At 39.1% G+C, this 24,117-nt stretch overlaps 1 protein-coding gene across 1 annotated transcript; it reads right to left on the bottom strand.

Annotated features, from left to right (window-relative positions):
• LOC134644727 (calpain-1 catalytic subunit-like) lies at window positions 1-24,117 on the bottom strand. The gene is made up of 21 exons (XM_063497765.1): window positions 23,881-24,117; window positions 23,260-23,329; window positions 23,026-23,144; window positions 22,680-22,813; window positions 22,404-22,578; window positions 21,212-21,286; window positions 20,892-20,977; window positions 20,221-20,295; window positions 19,681-19,841; window positions 18,810-18,976; window positions 18,523-18,534; window positions 18,211-18,419; window positions 16,064-16,103; window positions 15,771-15,839; window positions 15,570-15,627; window positions 15,410-15,471; window positions 15,104-15,172; window positions 1,134-1,212; window positions 519-635; window positions 159-211; window positions 1-27 (listed from the first exon to the last, which is right to left on the bottom strand). Exons 1-21 carry the CDS (start codon window positions 24,115-24,117, stop codon window positions 1-3), a joined length of 2,094 nt encoding a protein of 697 aa, XP_063353835.1.

Raw genomic sequence — 24,117 nt, forward strand, 5'->3', positions numbered from 1 at the left:
TTAAGTGTACATTGCAATGTACATCCACTGTAATAAAAAAAATCATAGATTATTAATGTTTCATACCTTAAAATCTCAGTAACCGCATCAAAGAAAACAGAAGATGTCACGCATGCATGACATGATTCTTTAACTATTTTAAAATGAGCTGTAGTCACCTCTGGTTCCTGAAGAGTCATAGCCTTCCCATCAGACAACTGGTTGAAGATTTCTGTGGAGAAAGACAGAAATCCTTATAGTTAACAAAAAGTAGGAGAAGTTTCACAACTTTTTCTGACTTCATCCTTTTGATTTCCCGTCAGTGATGTAATGAGTATTTCTGAGTAATTTCTAATTGTAAAGAAAATAAAGAGAAAAGACTGGTTTCAGTTAGTAAAGAGCAACAGATATTTCCAGTTTTAAGTTAGGTGTTTCATCATTGAAGATATTCAAATTTAATTCAAGTTCCACAGTTGACAACTTTTAACCTTTGAAGAATATAAAATATGTCTACACTAATTTTCTTCAGATGTACTTACGGTACATGCATTCAAAGCGAAGTACTAGACTGATGAAGCTCTCCAGAGTAATGTGCCCAGATGAGGTGCCGTAACGCAGAGCCATCAAATTCAGCATCTCGTCGCTGATCTTCTTTCCTGACCAACATACAGTTCATAAGATGAAGTCTTACAGCGGAGTTTGTATTAGGGCTGCTTGCTACCAGATACAAACAGACACGTTGCTAGACAGGTGGTTTGTGTAGAATATCAATATACTAACCTGAGAAATAATCATTTTGACCACATAGAGGAAGCAGAGACATGTTGCAAATAAAAAAACTTTAATATGACAATTTAATTTGTTGGTAACCAGTCCATATAGCCCACTTATTTAGAGTCTTTTAGCTTGGTTTTTGGTCTTTACCAGCTTCTGGGTGCCACATAGTGTGAGAGCCACCACTACAGAGAGTGACCAAAAATAAGCAGACAGCTAAACACTGAGCTAAAACCTGATACAGAGTTCCATTAAGGGAGAGATTTACATAAATGATTGTTACCATTGTTTTACATAGAAAATGTGAAAGACTCAGTAATCACAGGATAGTTTTGTGTTCCAACAGTATCTTAAAATGGGTTTTAAAATTAAATGTCTACCTGAGGCTATCATAGCATTTCTCAGCTCGCTTAGTGACAGCGTCCCTGTTTTCGAAACATCACAGCGGGAGAAAATTTCCTGTGTGAAAAGCACATAAATAGCCATTATAATGTTAGAATATTTATAATAAGGAGAAGTTTGCATGGGTTAGAACCAGTGACCTTCTGCCCCTCAGCAGCACAGGGACATTTCCTGGTTTTAGTTTTTCCTTCCATGAGCAGTCAGCTTGACCACCAATAAAATAACAAGCAGCAATGACTTAACAGGGTCTATTCTCATAGACTGCATGCATGCATGCAGTGTTCAGTGGCTATTCTGCTGGACTGGACAGAGAAACAGAACAGTGAGGGAGAGATTAGAAACAGACAAGCTTAAAGATGAAACAAATCCAGTTCAATTTGTGAAGTTTTGTTACTTTTGCTCGATGACTGAATATAAAGACTTGCTTGAAAGTCTAAGATAATCTCTGTTTAATTATTTTGTATCTCACATTTTGACATTGTTCTTGCTAATTTTTGAAAACTCAGTATTTAGGTTGTGTGTGTGTGTGTGTGTGTGGGGGGGGGGGGGATGTTAATGTAAACAAATCCCTGTTACATATATAGTGACCAAATTCAAAGACAAAAGTTAATTTTGAAAATCAATGGTTGACATGTTAAAAGACTTCACAGATAATTGTGTAATAACTACACGTAAATGCATTAGAAGATATGTAGTTATGGACTTAAAGTGATTTTTCTTTGTAGCATTAACTGTTGAATGAACTCTGAAACTGAGACAATCCTAATACACACAATAGATTAGTCTACAAAATGAGTAGTCTGGTGGTGTGAGTGAAGTAAAGTCAACATCCTCATGTTGATAATTGTGGCACCCTGAGTATTTTAAGGATCAAAAACAAGTCTCAAAATTCTTGTTGAAGTTCTTTTAACGTGTTCGTGCCCCCCCACCCTACCACCTTTATTTGGTTTTGTTGTGACAATAGTTTATATCATAGCACAGAGCAAAAAGCTAATTTGCTCCCACCTGATGTGGTGTTAAGGCGATATTTAGTTTCGCCAGTAGGTGGCAGTGGCGTCCCAGACAAATGAGAGCCTGGCAAAATAATCCCTTACAAAAGTAACGCGGGACAGTTATTGTAATGGAAGCCGTCAGTGACACAGAACTGCTGTTTTACTGTGTTTCAGGTGAGAGCAGTTGTCAGGTCTGGAAAGATGCCCTGGTCAGGATATAATTTGCAACTTCCAACAGAGCATGCCGACCATTGTAATTTTTAACAGTTTGACTGTAAGTGACAGGAGCAAACATATTGGCAGAGGGGGGAAAACCCCTTCATAATGAGAAGGACTTTAATCTTTATACATGATTGCATTTGTGCTTATTAAAGGAGCTGTGGCTCCTGGTCAAGTGAGGGTCAGAAACTCTTGGCGGACGTTAATGATCAGCCAATACATGGTGAAAGTGACAGGAGTTGAAAGGAATTGCAACGCACCTGCTTACATGTCAAATTTTTCAGTTATCATCCTTTATTACTTATATGCTTTTAGAGTTTTAAGTTTTCAGTGTGAAGTGTTATCCTCCAGTATTATGTTTATTCTTTAGAGCTAAGGCGTAGGTGTTAAGTTTTTATCATTTTTATTACTTATATTCCTTAGAGGTAAGTTTTAAGTGTCAAGAAGTAAGGAGTGTCATTTATACTTTCAGCAGCTTTTTGGAGTGTGACATTTAGCCTAGAAAACCACACAGACAGTTTCGGCTGTATACGGCAGGCTTCAGGCCCCCAGAGAGGTGTGAAGTCATCTTGGGTGCAGACAGGTCATGACTTTTGTAGTAGGTTAGAAGTTGAGATGTGTTTTGCTGCACTTGCAAAATTGTGCCGAGGCTGTCAGTTTGTTACAGGGAGACATCAGATCTCCTAGAGATAAGAAGCGAGCGTCCGGGGACAACAGGAAGACACCTGGGATCGAGACGAGAAGATGATCTTTTCAAACTGTGTTAAAAGTCATTGTGGTTTTGAGTTGACGTATGCTTTGTTTGAGTCTGCCTGGCAACAGGAAGAAGGGGGGGCTGTACTATTTCCCCCTATAAAGCCTTTGACTTCTTGTTGTAAGAGAGTTCAACACTGAATCTGTACAGTGTTGGCTCCACGCTGCGTGTATTCATTAAAATGCCGTCTAATTGCACCCGGCCGGATCAGTGGTCATTATTTTGGTCTACCTCCTCAATTCCTGAACCCAACATTTGGGGGCTCGTCCGGTGAAAAAGGGGGATTTTGGAGGTGTAGACGGAGAGATCCGGGGTCCGTGGTGATTAGACGGGCAGACGCTAGTCAGTAGTGAAAGTGAGGAGGCATTCCCCGGGGCATTTAAAGGTAAGACACTGCCTGTTGAAATATATTTCCAAAAGGTGTCACATTGGGCATGTCAAATTAAAGCCTAATCACTGGAAATTACTGGTGAATGTCTGTTTTGATTTTGGTTTTGGTTGTAATCTCATGAGTTGGTGAGTTGAAATAAGGATAAGTTATAAGTAAAAGTACTGGGTTCGAGTCCCAAAGAAAAGGAAAAGAATTAAAGTGAGTTCGAGTCTCACGTAGAAAAGTAGGGATTTTGGTCATTTTTGGTGGGTTCAAGTCCCATTGGTCATTTGGTCTATCTTGTGATGGTCATTTTAGGAGTTCGAGTCTCCTATGTCCGCAAGGATAGATCGGCCTCAATATTATTCCTGTTATGGGGATAGATTGTTGTTTAAATTACTCTAAATTTGTCTAGGACGACAGCGGCGTCTGTTAAGAAGCGCATTTTTCTCGGAGGTAATGCTCCCTGCTGGACAAAGACGTTTGTCCTTCACCTAGCGGCGACTAAGGGTTAATACGGTACGACAAACCGGGAAGGTCTGGGGAACCTTCAAAATTGCTAGGAGTTGGAGTCTCCTATCTGCGCTTGTTTGGCTACTGGTAAATTAAGTTAGGGTTAGAAATCTGGACAGAGCAGTTCGAGTCTGGCCTGGTGAATTGGTCGCAAAAAAGCAGAGGCTTTATCGGTTGGACCGTTAGGATAAATTCATCTAAATTAGGTAGGAGTGATAAGGCCTGAAATCTGTGCAGTTGTAAATATAGGACGTCTGTAAAATAAAATAAGAGATGGTTGAGGGAGAAGAGTTTCTGAGCCAACGGTGCATTGGTTGGTGGGTTTATTTTTAGATGGTGTGTGTGTGAGAATGCAAATGAGGAGCGGTGACGCGCATGGAGAGTGTTGCTTTCAGTTTAGAGTGTGATTGAGCTTTATAACTATTGTCTGTAAATTTTGCTAAATGCCTGTGACTGAGATGCTGGTTTTGCTCACTAGAATTGTATAAATAGAGTGTGGATTGATTACTGTAGATGTATAGGAGTTGACTGACTTTTGATTGATATATATATAGATTGAGTGCATTGTACAGTACCTAAGACCAATATATTATTTTAAAGTAGTAACCTATCTTGAGCCACAAATGCTGGTGTGTTTTATTTTTTCAGTTATGTGTGTGCTGTGAGAATGATTAGAGGTTTAAATTGTTTTTCTTTGACTTGCTTTTATGATTATGAAAAGCATGTCTAAAATACTCCTAGGAGAGGGTATTTTGAGTGATTTTAACTGTGTGAATGATGTAAGTATTTGAGTGACTGTGCGTGATTTGTATAAAATAAGTAAATAGGTAATAATAACACTCAGGAGGTTGATAGTAGAGTGAGTGAAAAAGTGGAAGTTTGAGAGAAAAGGCAGTGTGTGTGAGACGATTCATGATGTCTGAAAGAGGTTAGAATATTTAAAAGTGTGCAGGAAATAAAGGTGTATTTTAGATTAAGATTTAGTAGAATTAAAGAGGGTCTGTAGACTATAAATACGATGAAAAACAAAAGAGTTAGATTAGTCTGAAGAAACAGGAAATATGGCTCTGTGTGCCTGTGTGTGTGTAACCGGGGCTGCATGCCCATAAAAGGAACGGAGTGTGTGAAGAGAGAACCCAGAGAGAGAGACGAGTTAAACTCTGGGTGGAGAAAGCACAGAAGAGAAAAGAAATGAAAAGGATATTAATTGTATGCTTTAGTGTGTTAATACAGGTGGAGTCCTCTAAACCTGGAACCCTGAGTACAGCAGCAAAAGCATAGATCAACACAATTGGGAAAACAGGCCAGTTTTTTGTCTAAAAGTTGATAGCTTCACCTGTCACTTTGTCCGGACTCTGAGAAGAAGCTTAAAGGACAGTTAATCTCATGAGGAAGACCGACAGAACATCATGGAAGAATTGACTGCAGCCAAAAGGCAGTGCAAGTGAAAGCATTAACACTGACGACGACTGATGAGTCCAGCAGTATGAATGAAAGCACGTGATGCAATATGCCCCGTTGCTGGTAAAGAGCAGTGTGACTGGACTGGGGGGCACTGAGTCGAAGGCACTGAACGTGATATTTTGCCAGACTGGAACTTAACTTAAAAGAAGAATACTGAAACATCAAAACAGAGAAGAAACAGACTGTGTTTGTTGGAGCTTTGAAGGCCGGACAGGACACTGTGAAGAGAGGGACCGGTGTCAGGTGAAGCAGGACAAGTTTGACTGCGAGTATATAGGATATGATTGGGTTGAAATTGAAGGCTGGACTTATGATGGTTTAGGGAGGTCCACCACGTCACAACAAACAGGTAAACAATAGAAAAGGTAAAATAATGAAAGTAAATAACTGACAACTATATTAATGAATAGAAAACACACATGCACAAATTGTTACATGTGAAATTATTTTTGGAGAGAAGCAGAAGTGAGATAGTTTGAATCCAGAACTCAGAGGAAAGACGCATTAAGTAAAGCTGATTACAATTTAAGATGCAATGAAGAAACAGCTTACACTGCATTTACATGACCCCATAACGCAAGGAAGAACACGCTTACATACATGACATAAGTTGGTATTTCTGACCAGAGAAAGAGAAATGGGTCGTTTAGGTACCCGTGATAATAATGAACATGTCTCAGTTTTGTTATTTTCAGGAGTAAAGCGGACCTGGACCAATTCTCCACAGCAGCGGTCGGAAGAAATTATAGGTTAACATCAATGGATATGTTAAGGCAAGTTTCTGGTTGAATTGTTCACAGCATGATGTGTCCAGGAACCTGAAAGCAAGCCCTAACTCCTGGCTGAAGACTAGGAGGGCTGTTATTTAAGGTGGGAAATCGAAAAGTTTGGGCTAGTAATTCGGGGAAGGAGAAAACTGACTGTTTAACTGGAGAATTGTGAAGGAGTCTGAATCACTGGAAAAGCAACACATACAAAATGATACATACAAACAGAAAATGCATTAATCTTAAGAAGACACAGACGAGCTCATGAGGATTGATGCGCAGACGTTGATCAAACTTGGCTAAGAACAAGCATATGCAATGAAGATCGGCTTGCTAATTGTATGAGTGAGAGAATGGTGTGAATGTTTAATAGCATAGATGGAAATAACAAAAGAAAAGTGATTAAAGCAGCTTTTATAAGAGTGACTTAGGAGTGCTCTCGTACTGAGTGATCACACCAGTGATTAGTATAGAAAGAAAATGAAAATAATTCAATAATGTGATAAGGTTTAAACATGTATTTATCTTGTAAAGTTGGCTGTTGAGCTGTGAGTCACTATGCAAATTAGCTGGAGTGAGTGAGTGACAAAGACACTTCCTGTGTCTGTGTCTCGGAGGCTTTCAGTTCGAGAGAGAGCGGTGGCTGTTGAGGATTATATGGCGAAATATGAAAGGGTAAAGTAACAGGATAATTGATTACAGTGGTCAGGTCTGTTCAGAGATGCAGATTTGGACAGGAAATTTATAATTTAGTGATGATACGTTGTTGTAATGGGTGTATATCTTATGCTGAATCTAAGTATTGTGAAGTGTTTAGGGAGACGTTGTGTGGAAAACGGTGCAGCTTTTGACGGGGTTTTCGGTGTGTTGAACGGGTGACATTTGGGATTGGTTAAGATTTGTGAGGTTGCTGTTTTTATTTTAATAGAAGGAGTTTTAATGACAGCGTCCCTGTTTTCGAAACATCACAGCGGGAGAAAATTTCCTGTGTGAAAAGCACATAAATAGCCATTATAATGTTAGAATATTTATAATAAGGAGAAGTTTGCATGGGTTAGAACCAGTGACCTTCTGCCCCTCAGCAGCACAGGGACATTTCCTGGTTTTAGTTTTTCCTTCCATGAGCAGTCAGCTTGACCACCAATAAAATAACAAGCAGCAATGACTTAACAGGGTCTATTCTCATAGACTGCATGCATGCATGCAGTGTTCAGTGGCTATTCTGCTGGACTGGACAGAGAAACAGAACAGTGAGGGAGAGATTAGAAACAGACAAGCTTAAAGATGAAACAAATCCAGTTCAATTTGTGAAGTTTTGTTACTTTTGCTCGATGACTGAATATAAAGACTTGCTTGAAAGTCTAAGATAATCTCTGTTTAATTATTTTGTATCTCACATTTTGACATTGTTCTTGCTAATTTTTGAAAACTCAGTATTTAGGTTGTGTGTGTGTGTGTGTGTGTGTGTGTGTGGTGGGGGGGATGTTAATGTAAACAAATCCCTGTTACATATATAGTGACCAAATTCAAAGACAAAAGTTAATTTTGAAAATCAATGGTTGACATGTTAAAAGACTTCACAGATAATTGTGTAATAACTACACGTAAATGCATTAGAAGATATGTAGTTATGGACTTAAAGTGATTTTTCTTTGTAGCATTAACTGTTGAATGAACTCTGAAACTGAGACAATCCTAATACACACAATAGATTAGTCTACAAAATGAGTAGTCTGGTGGTGTGAGTGAAGTAAAGTCAACATCCTCATGTTGATAATTGTGGCACCCTGAGTATTTTAAGGATCAAAAACAAGTCTCAAAATTCTTGTTGAAGTTCTTTTAACGTGTTCGTGCCCCCCCACCCTACCACCTTTATTTGGTTTTGTTGTGACAATAGTTTATATCATAGCACAGAGCAAAAAGCTAATTTGCTCCCACCTGATGTGGTGTTAAGGCGATATTTAGTTTCGCCAGTAGGTGGCAGTGGCGTCCCAGACAAATGAGAGCCTGGCAAAATAATCCCTTACAAAAGTAACGCGGGACAGTTATTGTAATGGAAGCCGTCAGTGACACAGAACTGCTGTTTTACTGTGTTTCAGGTGAGAGCAGTTGTCAGGTCTGGAAAGATGCCCTGGTCAGGATATAATTTGCAACTTCCAACAGAGCATGCCGACCATTGTAATTTTTAACAGTTTGACTGTAAGTGACAGGAGCAAACATATTGGCAGAGGGGGGAAAACCCCTTCATAATGAGAAGGACTTTAATCTTTATACATGATTGCATTTGTGCTTATTAAAGGAGCTGTGGCTCCTGGTCAAGTGAGGGTCAGAAACTCTTGGCGGACGTTAATGATCAGCCAATACATGGTGAAAGTGACAGGAGTTGAAAGGAATTGCAACGCACCTGCTTACATGTCAAATTTTTCAGTTATCATCCTTTATTACTTATATGCTTTTAGAGTTTTAAGTTTTCAGTGTGAAGTGTTATCCTCCAGTATTATGTTTATTCTTTAGAGCTAAGGCGTAGGTGTTAAGTTTTTATCATTTTTATTACTTATATTCCTTAGAGGTAAGTTTTAAGTGTCAAGAAGTAAGGAGTGTCATTTATACTTTCAGCAGCTTTTTGGAGTGTGACATTTAGCCTAGAAAACCACACAGACAGTTTCGGCTGTATACGGCAGGCTTCAGGCCCCCAGAGAGGTGTGAAGTCATCTTGGGTGCAGACAGGTCATGACTTTTGTAGTAGGTTAGAAGTTGAGATGTGTTTTGCTGCACTTGCAAAATTGTGCCGAGGCTGTCAGTTTGTTACAGGGAGACATCAGATCTCCTAGAGATAAGAAGCGAGCGTCCGGGGACAACAGGAAGACACCTGGGATCGAGACGAGAAGATGATCTTTTCAAACTGTGTTAAAAGTCATTGTGGTTTTGAGTTGACGTATGCTTTGTTTGAGTCTGCCTGGCAACAGGAAGAAGGGGGGGCTGTACTATTTCCCCCTATAAAGCCTTTGACTTCTTGTTGTAAGAGAGTTCAACACTGAATCTGTACAGTGTTGGCTCCACGCTGCGTGTATTCATTAAAATGCCGTCTAATTGCACCCGGCCGGATCAGTGGTCATTATTTTGGTCTACCTCCTCAATTCCTGAACCCAACATTTGGGGGCTCGTCCGGTGAAAAAGGGGGATTTTGGAGGTGTAGACGGAGAGATCCGGGGTCCGTGGTGATTAGACGGGCAGACGCTAGTCAGTAGTGAAAGTGAGGAGGCATTCCCCGGGGCATTTAAAGGTAAGACACTGCCTGTTGAAATATATTTCCAAAAGGTGTCACATTGGGCATGTCAAATTAAAGCCTAATCACTGGAAATTACTGGTGAATGTCTGTTTTGATTTTGGTTTTGGTTGTAATCTCATGAGTTGGTGAGTTGAAATAAGGATAAGTTATAAGTAAAAGTACTGGGTTCGAGTCCCAAAGAAAAGGAAAAGAATTAAAGTGAGTTCGAGTCTCACGTAGAAAAGTAGGGATTTTGGTCATTTTTGGTGGGTTCAAGTCCCATTGGTCATTTGGTCTATCTTGTGATGGTCATTTTAGGAGTTCGAGTCTCCTATGTCCGCAAGGATAGATCGGCCTCAATATTATTCCTGTTATGGGGATAGATTGTTGTTTAAATTACTCTAAATTTGTCTAGGACGACAGCGGCGTCTGTTAAGAAGCGCATTTTTCTCGGAGGTAATGCTCCCTGCTGGACAAAGACGTTTGTCCTTCACCTAGCGGCGACTAAGGGTTAATACGGTACGACAAACCGGGAAGGTCTGGGGAACCTTCAAAATTGCTAGGAGTTGGAGTCTCCTATCTGCGCTTGTTTGGCTACTGGTAAATTAAGTTAGGGTTAGAAATCTGGACAGAGCAGTTCGAGTCTGGCCTGGTGAATTGGTCGCAAAAAAGCAGAGGCTTTATCGGTTGGACCGTTAGGATAAATTCATCTAAATTAGGTAGGAGTGATAAGGCCTGAAATCTGTGCAGTTGTAAATATAGGACGTCTGTAAAATAAAATAAGAGATGGTTGAGGGAGAAGAGTTTCTGAGCCAACGGTGCATTGGTTGGTGGGTTTATTTTTAGATGGTGTGTGTGTGAGAATGCAAATGAGGAGCGGTGACGCGCATGGAGAGTGTTGCTTTCAGTTTAGAGTGTGATTGAGCTTTATAACTATTGTCTGTAAATTTTGCTAAATGCCTGTGACTGAGATGCTGGTTTTGCTCACTAGAATTGTATAAATAGAGTGTGGATTGATTACTGTAGATGTATAGGAGTTGACTGACTTTTGATTGATATATATATAGATTGAGTGCATTGTACAGTACCTAAGACCAATATATTATTTTAAAGTAGTAACCTATCTTGAGCCACAAATGCTGGTGTGTTTTATTTTTTCAGTTATGTGTGTGCTGTGAGAATGATTAGAGGTTTAAATTGTTTTTCTTTGACTTGCTTTTATGATTATGAAAAGCATGTCTAAAATACTCCTAGGAGAGGGTATTTTGAGTGATTTTAACTGTGTGAATGATGTAAGTATTTGAGTGACTGTGCGTGATTTGTATAAAATAAGTAAATAGGTAATAATAACACTCAGGAGGTTGATAGTAGAGTGAGTGAAAAAGTGGAAGTTTGAGAGAAAAGGCAGTGTGTGTGAGACGATTCATGATGTCTGAAAGAGGTTAGAATATTTAAAAGTGTGCAGGAAATAAAGGTGTATTTTAGATTAAGATTTAGTAGAATTAAAGAGGGTCTGTAGACTATAAATACGATGAAAAACAAAAGAGTTAGATTAGTCTGAAGAAACAGGAAATATGGCTCTGTGTGCCTGTGTGTGTGTAACCGGGGCTGCATGCCCATAAAAGGAACGGAGTGTGTGAAGAGAGAACCCAGAGAGAGAGACGAGTTAAACTCTGGGTGGAGAAAGCACAGAAGAGAAAAGAAATGAAAAGGATATTAATTGTATGCTTTAGTGTGTTAATACAGGTGGAGTCCTCTAAACCTGGAACCCTGAGTACAGCAGCAAAAGCATAGATCAACACAATTGGGAAAACAGGCCAGTTTTTTGTCTAAAAGTTGATAGCTTCACCTGTCACTTTGTCCGGACTCTGAGAAGAAGCTTAAAGGACAGTTAATCTCATGAGGAAGACCGACAGAACATCATGGAAGAATTGACTGCAGCCAAAAGGCAGTGCAAGTGAAAGCATTAACACTGACGACGACTGATGAGTCCAGCAGTATGAATGAAAGCACGTGATGCAATATGCCCCGTTGCTGGTAAAGAGCAGTGTGACTGGACTGGGGGGCACTGAGTCGAAGGCACTGAACGTGATATTTTGCCAGACTGGAACTTAACTTAAAAGAAGAATACTGAAACATCAAAACAGAGAAGAAACAGACTGTGTTTGTTGGAGCTTTGAAGGCCGGACAGGACACTGTGAAGAGAGGGACCGGTGTCAGGTGAAGCAGGACAAGTTTGACTGCGAGTATATAGGATATGATTGGGTTGAAATTGAAGGCTGGACTTATGATGGTTTAGGGAGGTCCACCACGTCACAACAAACAGGTAAACAATAGAAAAGGTAAAATAATGAAAGTAAATAACTGACAACTATATTAATGAATAGAAAACACACATGCACAAATTGTTACATGTGAAATTATTTTTGGAGAGAAGCAGAAGTGAGATAGTTTGAATCCAGAACTCAGAGGAAAGACGCATTAAGTAAAGCTGATTACAATTTAAGATGCAATGAAGAAACAGCTTACACTGCATTTACATGACCCCATAACGCAAGGAAGAACACGCTTACATACATGACATAAGTTGGTATTTCTGACCAGAGAGAGAGAAATGGGTCGTTTAGGTACCCGTGATAATAATGAACATGTCTCAGTTTTGTTATTTTCAGGAGTAAAGCGGACCTGGACCAATTCTCCACAGCAGCGGTCGGAAGAAATTATAGGTTAACATCAATGGATATGTTAAGGCAAGTTTCTGGTTGAATTGTTCACAGCATGATGTGTCCAGGAACCTGAAAGCAAGCCCTAACTCCTGGCTGAAGACTAGGAGGGCTGTTATTTAAGGTGGGAAATCGAAAAGTTTGGGCTAGTAATTCGGGGAAGGAGAAAACTGACTGTTTAACTGGAGAATTGTGAAGGAGTCTGAATCACTGGAAAAGCAACACATACAAAATGATACATACAAACAGAAAATGCATTAATCTTAAGAAGACACAGACGAGCTCATGAGGATTGATGCGCAGACGTTGATCAAACTTGGCTAAGAACAAGCATATGCAATGAAGATCGGCTTGCTAATTGTATGAGTGAGAGAATGGTGTGAATGTTTAATAGCATAGATGGAAATAACAAAAGAAAAGTGATTAAAGCAGCTTTTATAAGAGTGACTTAGGAGTGCTCTCGTACTGAGTGATCACACCAGTGATTAGTATAGAAAGAAAATGAAAATAATTCAATAATGTGATAAGGTTTAAACATGTATTTATCTTGTAAAGTTGGCTGTTGAGCTGTGAGTCACTATGCAAATTAGCTGGAGTGAGTGAGTGACAAAGACACTTCCTGTGTCTGTGTCTCGGAGGCTTTCAGTTCGAGAGAGAGCGGTGGCTGTTGAGGATTATATGGCGAAATATGAAAGGGTAAAGTAACAGGATAATTGATTACGGTGGTCAGGTCTGTTCAGAGATGCAGATTTGGACAGGAAATTTATAATTTAGTGATGATACGTTGTTGTAATGGGTGTATATCTTATGCTGAATCTAAGTATTGTGAAGTGTTTAGGGAGACGTTGTGTGGAAAACGGTGCAGCTTTTGACGGGGTTTTCGGTGTGTTGAACGGGTGACATTTGGGATTGGTTAAGATTTGTGAGGTTGCTGTTTTTATTTTAATAGAAGGAGTTTTAATGACAGCGTCCCTGTTTTCGAAACATCACAGCGGGAGAAAATTTCCTGTGTGAAAAGCACATAAATAGCCATTATAATGTTAGAATATTTATAATAAGGAGAAGTTTGCATGGGTTAGAACCAGTGACCTTCTGCCCCTCAGCAGCACAGGGACATTTCCTGGTTTTAGTTTTTCCTTCCATGAGCAGTCAGCTTGACCACCAATAAAATAACAAGCAGCAATGACTTAACAGGGTCTATTCTCATAGACTGCATGCATGCAGTGTTCAGTGGCTATTCTGCTGGACTGGACAGAGAAACAGAACAGTGAGGGAGAGATTAGAAACAGACAAGCTTAAAGATGAAACAAATCCAGTTCAATTTGTGAAGTTTTGTTACTTTTGCTCGATGACTGAATATAAAGACTTGCTTGAAAGTCTAAGATAATCTCTGTTTAATTATTTTGTATCTCACATTTTGACATTGTTCTTGCTAATTTTTGAAAACTCAGTATTTAGGTTGTGTGTGTGTGTGTGTGTGTGTGTGGGGGGGGGGGGGATGTTAATGTAAACAAATCCCTGTTACATATATAGTGACCAAATTCAAAGACAAAAGTTAATTTTGAAAATCAATGGTTGACATGTTAAAAGACTTCACAGATAATTGTGTAATAACTACACGTAAATGCATTAGAAGATATGTAGTTATGGACTTAAAGTGATTTTTCTTTGTAGCATTAACTGTTGAATGAACTCTGAAACTGAGACAATCCTAATACACACAATAGATTAGTCTACAAAATGAGTAGTCTGGTGGTGTGAGTGAAGTAAAGTCAACATCCTCATGTTGATAATTGTGGCACCCTGAGTATTTTAAGGATCAAAAACAAGTCTCAAAATTCTTGTTGAAGTTCTTTTAACGTGTTCGTGCCCCCCCACCCTACCACCTTTATTTGGTTTTGTTGTGACAATAGTTTATATCATAGCACAGAGCAAAAAGCTAATTTGCTCCCACCTGATGTGGTGTTAAGGCGATATTTAGTTTCGCCAGTAGGTGGCAGTGGCGTCCCAGACAAATGAGAGCCTGGCAAAATAATCCCTTACAAAAGTAACGCGGGACAGTTATTGTAATGGAAGCCGTCAGTGACACAGAACTGCTGTTTTACTGTGTTTCAGGTGAGAGCAGTATACGAGAACTATATACATTTATGTAAAGTTGATTCTTATTTAAAGTAACATGTTTGGAGTGTAATTCTTGTTTATAAGGCGTTTAATGTGACCAAAGAAGAGAGTTGATTCAGGTTATCCGCGGGTAACGCTAGTAACGTTTGTGCGTTTGTGATGTTAGTCTCCTGCGTTAGACTGTTTAACCGTGTTGTTCCATCAGAAACATGATAGAAAACAATTAGCTGGTTTCAGTAAAAGTTATAAGAAATGTTTTGGTAAACCAGCCAGTACATCTTATCTTGTGTATTGTTTACTGGTTTATTGTCTGTCATTTACTCTGTTTACTAAGGGCTGATTACTAAAGGGCCATTACACATAATCCCTTACAAAAGTAACGCAGGCCAGTTATTGTAATGGAAGCCGTCAGTAACACAGAACTGCTGTTTTGCTGTGTTTCAGAGCAATAAACCTCAGTGTGCAACTGGATGAACCTTGTCTTCCTTCAGTGTGTAACATAATGTCAAAAGATGTATTTCTTGTGTGCTACAACCTTCCTGATGTCATCACCAAATCTGAAATCTTCCCATGGCCCAGCCTGCCGTGTTACTCACCACATATGTTTCGCATGTCGCTCCTTTGTTCAGTGAGTTCTTATATGCAAATGTGACAGTTCCCGTTCAAACTAAATCCTGCTTTCACCTCTGATTACCTGTCAGGTAATCCTGTCTTTGTCTTGTAATGACATCGTTGACATTTACTATGTTTATCTTACCTGGTATGTGACAGCCTTCTTCCACAGACGAACAAATTCCTCACCGTTCAGCTTTCCAGTCACAGATGTCTTTTTAAGGTACCATTAAGATATCAGAACTGTACATGTTTTCTCATGCCTTAGCCTGACCTTTAAATCTATTCATGTTTGCATTATTCAGTAAAAGGGCAGGCAGGTTTTGACTTGTACACTGTTAATATGTTTTATGTAAGTGCAGTTACTGTAAGGGTTTCCTCTTTTTACCAGAAAGCAGCTGAAATGAAGCCAATATAAATGCACCCAAGTCAATATGACACTCGAGGATACATCCATCAGAGCTACCATGCTGCGACAAGCATCAATTGTGAACCCTCCAGATTTCAAGTCTCCTAAAAAAGAAAAAAGTAAATCATACTAGGAGACTTGGCACCATCTACATGGGATTATTATATTTAACTGTGTAGCTGTTCACTTTTACTGTGCAAACCTTTTAGTATTTTTCCATTTAGGAGCCTCTGGAGCTGCTCTGCATCCACTTCTTCATACTGGAAAGTAATCAAAGCTTAATGTGATGGTTGGGTTACTTTTAAGTGTTTCTTTTTATCTAAGTCATTAAAAAAAGCAAATAGACATGTCCCCCCCCCCCCCAAAAAAAAAGGAACTATTGTTACAAGACACAATCCTTTACCTTGTCAGAATGTTGACGGAACAGTGTCCTTTTACTTTCGTCATCCTCACTCTTTCCCACTGGTGTGTTCTGCAAAAGAGCGGTGCTCTAAGCATGTTTTTATCTCTATATTAATGATTAGACTGTGTCATTAAATCAATGTTAGCAAAAAAAAAACAACCAAGGTTAAAAACTGACTGAGTATGGGGTCAGTTGTTCAGAATTAACTCTACCAAATACCAAGGGGTTATTTTGACTATTATTTGACAGTATATATTTCTACTGGATGTTGTAACATGATCCATCTTATTCACCTCTTCCAATTCCATATGTTCACGACCACTGGAGTTCTCACTGAGGACACAGGACAGATAAAAGAAATGAGTACAACTTTTTTTCACCAGCAAGTAAAAGTAGTGTGCAGGATTGTCATTCGGGAGATCACAGGAGCAACAACTTTGTGACAGACCCTGAGGACGATACAGCCATGTGATACCCGAGCACCACAGCACTACAGGTCCACACAGACTGACAGGTCAGTGTACCAAAGACACACATTTATACAATTCCCCCTTCAAAATTCCTTCCCACTTGCCCAGCTTTGCATTCTTACTATAATATGTGGGTGTGCAAGCTTTTAACAAATAACAATTAATGATTTTAAATCTTTTAAAACAGCTCAGCCATCAGAACTCCATCTGACTTTGCACTCGTATAATAAGTGACAGCACTGCTCAAACTCAGTCTTGATGGTATAATCCTTCTGCTCTTCTCTCTCCAAAATGCCACTTCTTTACTTGCTTGCGAAACACCTTTTATATTGCCAATAATAGTCTTTACGACACTTAGACGCATAGTTGATGTCAAAAGGTTCACAGCCGTTTCCACAGATGACTGAGAGCATCATCAAAACTTTCCAAAAAAGGCACCTACTTAAATCAGTGCAGTATAAACATATAGTAGAACTTTTACAACTAAACACAGTCAACACAGATTGTGTGATATGCTGGGGCACCATTGCTCGTCATGTTGCCCGGGCCTCCGCTGCCCCACCCACTCTGTCAAAAGTAATACCTTTGTTTGAGATTATGTTTATTTTTAGCATTTACTACCCCAGTAACATGTTAACTTTGAAAATCATTTGTCACTTCACTATTTTGCCCAAAGACTTAAGGAGCTTGGAAAGAAAAGCGTCTGGACTTCTTTAAGTTTCCTTGAAGACGTTTCAACTCTCATCCAACTCTCATCTCATCCAGTTTCAGACTGAAACTGAAGATATATATATACATTTAATATACACATTTCAATGTGTTAATAATATGTGTTTAAACACTTTTCTGTGATTATTTTCGTGTTGGCTTGAAATAAAATATGTCTCTCTGCTGTTTACTGTACTGCAACTTCTGCATACTTGTCCATTTCACATTTTGAAGAGGCAAAGCGTGAAATGGACATGGTGGGCCGGCGTGTCTTTTACACACTTTGCCGTGATATCCGGTTGCATTTTTGTTATGCTGCAGTAGGCCTCGGTTCATTCACCTTTTTCTCTCTCTATATGTTTACACACCACTCTGCATTTAGTCATTAGTTATTATTAATCTCTGGCTCTCTTCCACAGCATTTCTTAGGTCTGTCTTCCTCTCCTCACACCAAGCTCTCATGGCAGGTGATTGCCCCTCCCTGAACCTGGTTCTGCCGGAAGCTTGTTCCTGTTAAATAAGGAGTTTTTTTTCCCCACTGTCACCAAGTGCATGCTCAAAGGGGGTCATCTGATCTTTGGTGTCTTCTCTTTGAAATATAAAGTGCCTTGAGGTGAATGTTAAGGTAATTTGGAGCTATATAAATACAATTGAATTGAAGTAAACTGAACTGAAATGTAGATGGGAATTTTTTAAAAGCAGATTTGTGAGGTCATACATTGACGTTGGATAAGAAGGCCTGACTCGCAGTATTTGCTCTAATTCATCCCAAAGGTGATCTGTCAGGACTCTGTGCAGGCCAGTCAAGTTCTTCCACACCAAATTCACTCATCCACGTCTTTATGGACATGGCTTTGTGCACTGGTATGCAGTTGTATTGGCACAGGAAGGGGTAATCTCCAAACTGGTCCCACAAAGTTGGAATCATGTCAAAATGCTTTGTTATGCTGAAGCATTAAGAGTTCCTTTCACTGGAACTAATGAGCCAAGACCAACTCCTAAAAAAAATGGCTGCACACGATAATCCCGCAAGGAAATTTCACGACCCGACTTGTTGCACAGATGTCATCCTATCACCATGCTGGAATTCACTGAGCTTCTGAGAATGACCTATTCTTTCACAAATGTTTGTAGAAGGAGTCTGCATGCCTAGGTCTTGATTTTCTACACTATGAAAATGATTGGAACACCTGGATTCAATGATTTGGACGGGTGAGTGAATACTTTTGGCAATGTAGTGTGTAAGTTTGCAAGTATCTTACTGCACGTGGGTCTCTGCCTTGGACAGGATGGTCAGGATGAAAGAGGCTGTCTCATTGGGACTGAAGGTGGATGGCACAATCAGGTATTCACCAGGCTTCAGCATCATTAACTCCATCACCTCACGGGCATTTATATAGGATTTAGTTTGGGCAACAAGTTTGCTTGCACTGAAGAAAGAGGCTGGGAACTTCCCGCTGTGTGCCATGTACTGTAATATCAGTATTAAACAGATATTTGATCTGTTTCACTCTGTCGCAGTCCTGTTATTTGAAAATTGTGAAATGAAATGTGTGCTATGGGAAAATACTTACGTTTTTGGGCACCTTAGAGGAAATCACAGACAAAAAATAGGATAAGGAAAAAAATTAGAACAAGTGAAATTTGACATTCTAAAAGCTAAATGGAGACTTAGCTTTTAGAATGATTACTTAGAATGATTACTAGCTTTTTAATGATTACTTTTAAGAATTGAAGGGTTTTTTTGTAAATGAGGCACAAAACTTCCACTTTTCATTAGTTAGCACATGACTTCTATACATTCACTGCAGAGTACACAAACCTAACCAGTGTGATGGAAACAATAAAGGCTCATCTTTACCTCAAATACAGAGAATCCAATGTAGAGGTTCTGGACCAGGCATCTATTCCTTTTATCCGGCTTTTGCATGAGAGACACCAGCATGTTGATTTTACCCCATTTCTCAGCACATTCACTGGATAATTCATCAATCTTGATCCGATACTGTGGATTTGTCCAGAAGCTCTCTGAAAAGCAAAGGAGGAAATCATTTTGGAGTTTTCCACTCATCTAATATTATTAAGTAAAACTTAACAAGCAGCTACAAGATGATACACTGACTCCACAGAAATATGACACTTTCTCTTCACAGTTCCCAAATTATTGCAATTATATTTAATGGCTCAGTCACACTACAGTAAAAATAATGCTTCCTGGGCCTTGGCACCTCTAAGGTGAGTGGATAGGTCACCTGACACATTAGGAAGAACACTGTCTCCAAAAAAATTAATCCTCTGACTACAATCACTGCCAGACAGATTGATGAACGTTTGCAAATCATTTTGATCTAATTTATAAGTACAGACAGATTTGCAACACACTGCAGTCACAGTGAGTCAGTCTGCATTATAAGCACAACTCCTGGTTGCCATTGGGTCGTATTTTTATGTTTTATTATTTATTTTGAAGCATCAAAGTCACTTTGAAGATGACAACTGACTGCTAGTGGTCACAGACCTGTTCCCATCTTCGAAGGAACCGTTTCAGAGTCACTGAGATTGTATGGTCAGGATTTTGGTCACACTGTAGTCTTCAAAGACTGATTATAGCACAAAAGAAATAAATAATAGTTCATGTATGGATGCACTGGTATGAATGGATGCAGCAAAGAGATCATTATCAGTTAATAAGGCATTTAATGAGGCTTTAAATTATTAGCTTATGGATATACCAGGATTCTTCAGGCAGCCTCCAGCAGTTGTTCCTGCAACCCATCGACCTTCATAAATGGAAGTGTCCCAGTGACAGGTAGAGATTCCATCCAGGAAGTCAGGACACATGCAGCAGATGTCAAGCCCTGAGTAAGTCTTACAGAAGTCTTTCAGACTCATCCTTGAAAGCAGATATAAATAAAGGTAATAATGAGTTCTGGCAGTTTCCTGATAATGGATGATAACAAAAATTAATCAACAGAAATATAAAAAGTATGTATTCTGCAACAGTTTGTTGATTTAATGGAATCTACATAAAAGCTTAGCAGCTTTTGTTTAACAGCTTTCACTGGAAGTCAAAATTCTAACTCTATTGACTCTTTTACCCTCTATTATCTATTCTAATTAAACTTAATTAATATGTTCAAAGAAACAATATAATCTAACTTTTAAGCTTTTTAGCATAGAACTGTATGACACAATAAGTTTTAAGTACTTAGGGTTAGAAAGCATCTTTTTGTTCTTCTTTTGTTTGATTATGGTAAGAACTTTTTTCTTACCAAAACTCGCCGTCATCATAGACTGCTAGGCACATATCTCGATCTTGAGGACTCACAGTTTGCCACAGAGGGGACCTTTGTTGATAATTTTTCAGAGAAGGAAGTGGAGTTACATACATACAATATTAACATATTATAAACTTCTCAATTTTAAGCTCATTTAAGCTACAACCACTCCTCTCTACTCATGTGGATGACATGTGGGAAATTAGTGACCTTTCTAGTCACAAAAGAGTCTTTAAGAGTTGTCAGGAGACTTTTTTGCCTTTTGTCTCGTGTGCAAGACAGACCTTGTTTCAACAGTTTCAAACAGAGCCAACAGAGAATACCTCCAAACCACAAACCACATCTAAAATCATCAAGTGTTTCAAAATAAGAAACTCTAGAATAAAAGAATAAAACCACCGAGTCCTGTCAAAACTTGCCATCTATGTTTTTTTTTCTTCACTTACATAAGAAGTTCATAATTAAGAGATTACGCTGATAAGAAACCAACAGAAAAGCTTCTTATGGCTCTGATCCACATATCCTCAGCCCTTCCTTGCATGCCTAAAAATGTAAAAAAAAATATCTATATCTAAATAATGCTATTCCACCACTGCTAAAGTATCCCAGTATTTTTTCTCCTGAGGTACAAAACCAGAGAAATGGTGAGTGCAAGATGCTCTAACCGATCACTCCAGTCTCCATTCCACTCTCCGTGACCCCAGGGATTCCACAAACGCACCAGGTTCACCATCTGCCCTCGGCTAATCATCTGCACACCAAAGGAAACCACAGCATTCATTTGTAGTTTCTTTAATATACACTGCTTTACAGTAAATGCAAGCTCAATACCTTTATAACCTCAAAATGAATGAAATGAATCGTTTGCTGAGGTTAACATCAGTAGAAACTTAAAAGCCTAGCTCTTACTAATATAACTTTAACAACCACTTTATTTTAATGTGCTGCATGTTGTATTATCTTTTAAATAAATGTCAGACCATACCTGTTTAACACCTGTGACAGCGTAAGCATGGCTTTGGACCAGCCCATTTGGTAGTACAATGTTTTCAGTTGTCTCCTATAAAGAATTAACACATGTAAACATTCCAAGTTCAGTTTAAATTAGCACAGCTTAAGAAAAAAATATCATTTTGTTTTTGATTCTTGCAGGTAATAAATACTGAACACACAAGAACGAGCTGAGTTGTCTGAATGGCAAATTTTAAAAGAAAACCAAATCATATCAGCAAACTTTGGCTTTTCAAAGTAGTAAAGAACCAATATATTGTTGCTTATGTTAGCATTACTTGTGTGTCAGCAAATTAAATATCATTTACTCATACAGTAGGATATATCAACATTATTTGGAAAAACAAACTTCTTAAATTCTTGTGAAGGTTCAAAAGGAGCAAGATTATCATACATCATATGAGACAGCTGCTTCTGCTGGATTAAGTGCTTTCACGTATCGTGAGAGTAAACCATCCAGACCGGTATTTCAGAGTCTAATGTATCAGTAGCTCTCTCTGTCTGAAAAGACTTATCCGTGTAGTTACTATTTGAGGGACCAAACTCTGAAAAACAAGATCCTATGGAGCCACTTATGGGTCATTAATTAATTAAACCCAGTAAACTACATAATGAAAAAGGCGAATATTCTTTCATATAAACAGAAATGCAACCCGCAAAGTATTGATACTGTTCTGCTGTAATTTAAGGTATTTAGAAAGATACTACATGCAAAACACTGATTATACTTTAATTTGACTTCTGATAAAAAAATCTCAAAAACATATACCAGTTTTCTCTTTTCACAACATACTATGGCTCTGAGAGTGGTTCACGCTTGCATTAACAGGATTTTCTTCATTCTATTAAACTGTACTGCTTTCTAGGTATTGCGCTTGACTTCGGTGAAACATTTGAATAGGGCGGTGCTGTTTACTTTAATGCGACTGGTAGATTTCCAGCCGCTGTGAATGGGGGAGTTATCAAACCACTTTCTCAAAATGGAACAATCCCAACACAGTGTTTTTATTTTTCTGCTGGGAGAAGATAACTCTGGGCTAAGAGCTATTATTCTGAAGGTTCTTTTTATTACCCGATCGTTCAGTCAGAGAGACACCGCAGACTGTTTTCAAAACAAAGATTACAAAGGCAGCATGTTGCTTTATGTGGTGTATATCAATGCTTACACCCTGTGGTGTCCCACAACCCATCAGTGACTTGGATTGACCGGCTCGGCATATCATTTCCCACAGGTCTGGAGGGGGCTTTGACAGATCAATATAAATGTGGACCCCACCAGTGAAGTCTACCAACGCCTCGGCAGGAGTTCCAGCATTCATATCTGTGTAGGAACCACACACCCTGAAAAAAGTATTGTTATTGTTAATATTGTTATTTTTACTGACAAATAACTCCCACAAAGAGCACTGTAAACTGAGAAATAACACAGGGTTTTTGCATACTTTGCATAGGCTTTTTCCAGCAAAGCTGGCCAAAATTCAGTTGGATCTCTGGAGTGGACAAAAATGAGTCTGCCATCAATTGTTGGTAGTTTGTCATCAATGATGACATCCACCCATCTTCCAAATCTCCAGAACTAAGCAGTTGAGAGAGAAGAGAAAGGGAAAAGGTTTTATGCACTGTTTAATGCAACCTGCTTTTAGAGATTTATCTTCGGCAATGGCAGAATATTAAAACAAAACACTCGTAATATTTCAAGTAATTCCTTAAACAACTGTAAAATGTACAGACAACATTTTACCACTGACTTTTTCAATGGTATGAATGATATTATGGTACTGGATATACCCTGAAGTGGAACAGCCCACAGTAATCCTCGTCAAAGTTTTGCTCAAGTGGAACAACTTGTCCAAGGATGTGATCCTGAAATGTCAGAGCTCCAATAGAGGCAATAAACCAGCAGTTTTCTGTAAAAATATGTAGTTAAGTTGTCAGAATGATTTACTGTGCAGATATCGCAGTAGCAATTGTGCTGATTATGGTTAGATTGACACTAAGAAGTGAAAGAATAAATATACTTACGAACCCAACCTTGACCAAAGTCGAACCTGGACACCCCGTCAACAACAAAAGATGGATTTGAAACAATTTTCTGAAATAAAAAAACAAACCCTTATCTTTATGGATTATTGTTATTATTTCTTTATTATTATCATCATCATTATTATTGGGCTTACTGCAACAACAGTTATAGAAGTTAAAGAAACATTAACAATCATTTGGCAAATTAACAGTTGGTGTTTCATACAGTTTTGTCTTTGTTTCCCTTGAAGAAATACTTCATGCAGCTAAACTGTGCATCCTTGTTTGTGGTTGGTAAAACATTCAGGCACCATGAAACAAAGGTTCCAATAACCCAATGTACAAATTAATCAGCAGATTTCTATGCTTCATGAAGAGCCTTAACTATCTAGATTTGTAGATTGTGAGAGCATCGGCGTGGCGGGGGTGTGGCCTTCGGCTCCACTGCAGAGGAGCAGCAGAGCTGGACTGATTGGTGTGATCAGTCACGCTGGCACTGCCCACCAAACCCAATGCCCCACCACTCCTCTGCAGCAGAGCCACAGACCACACCCTCTCCTCAATCAGCTTTCATGATTATATGTAATTGCATTTGGGGTTTTCAGCCAATGCAACACTCACCCCTGGTCGCAGCCACACCACTCGGGCAAGGTCAGAAGGCGTCAGTATCCCATTGCCGATTGAATTTCTGTCAGGGGGAAACATCTCATCGATGTACCTTAGATGTTGGATGAGACAGTACTGTTTCAGCTGGTGGAAGTCTTGGTTTAGGAACCTCTCGGGGTTGGTGACAGTTCCGTAGCCATTTTTCATGTGGCGTGCACTGATGATGTTCATGCACACACCTGGTGGAGGCAT

This window comes from Pelmatolapia mariae, linkage group LG16_19, assembly GCF_036321145.2.
Source record: "Pelmatolapia mariae isolate MD_Pm_ZW linkage group LG16_19, Pm_UMD_F_2, whole genome shotgun sequence".
Taxonomy (NCBI): Eukaryota; Metazoa; Chordata; class Actinopteri; order Cichliformes; family Cichlidae; genus Pelmatolapia; species Pelmatolapia mariae.

Excerpts from the sequence above, each read along its gene's own strand:
- LOC134644727 (XM_063497765.1), bottom strand. The coding sequence starts at position 24,117 with ATGCCTCCACCAGGTGTGTGCATGAACATCATCAGTGCACGCCACATG. Across the intron at positions 23,145-23,259 it reads CTTTGGTCAAGGTTGGGTTC|AAAACTGCTGGTTTATTGCC; the intron begins GTAAGTATATTT and ends ATATTTTTACAG. Across the intron at positions 21,287-22,403 it reads GTTGTGGGACACCACAGGGT|GAGACAACTGAAAACATTGT; the intron begins GTAAGCATTGAT and ends AATTCTTTATAG.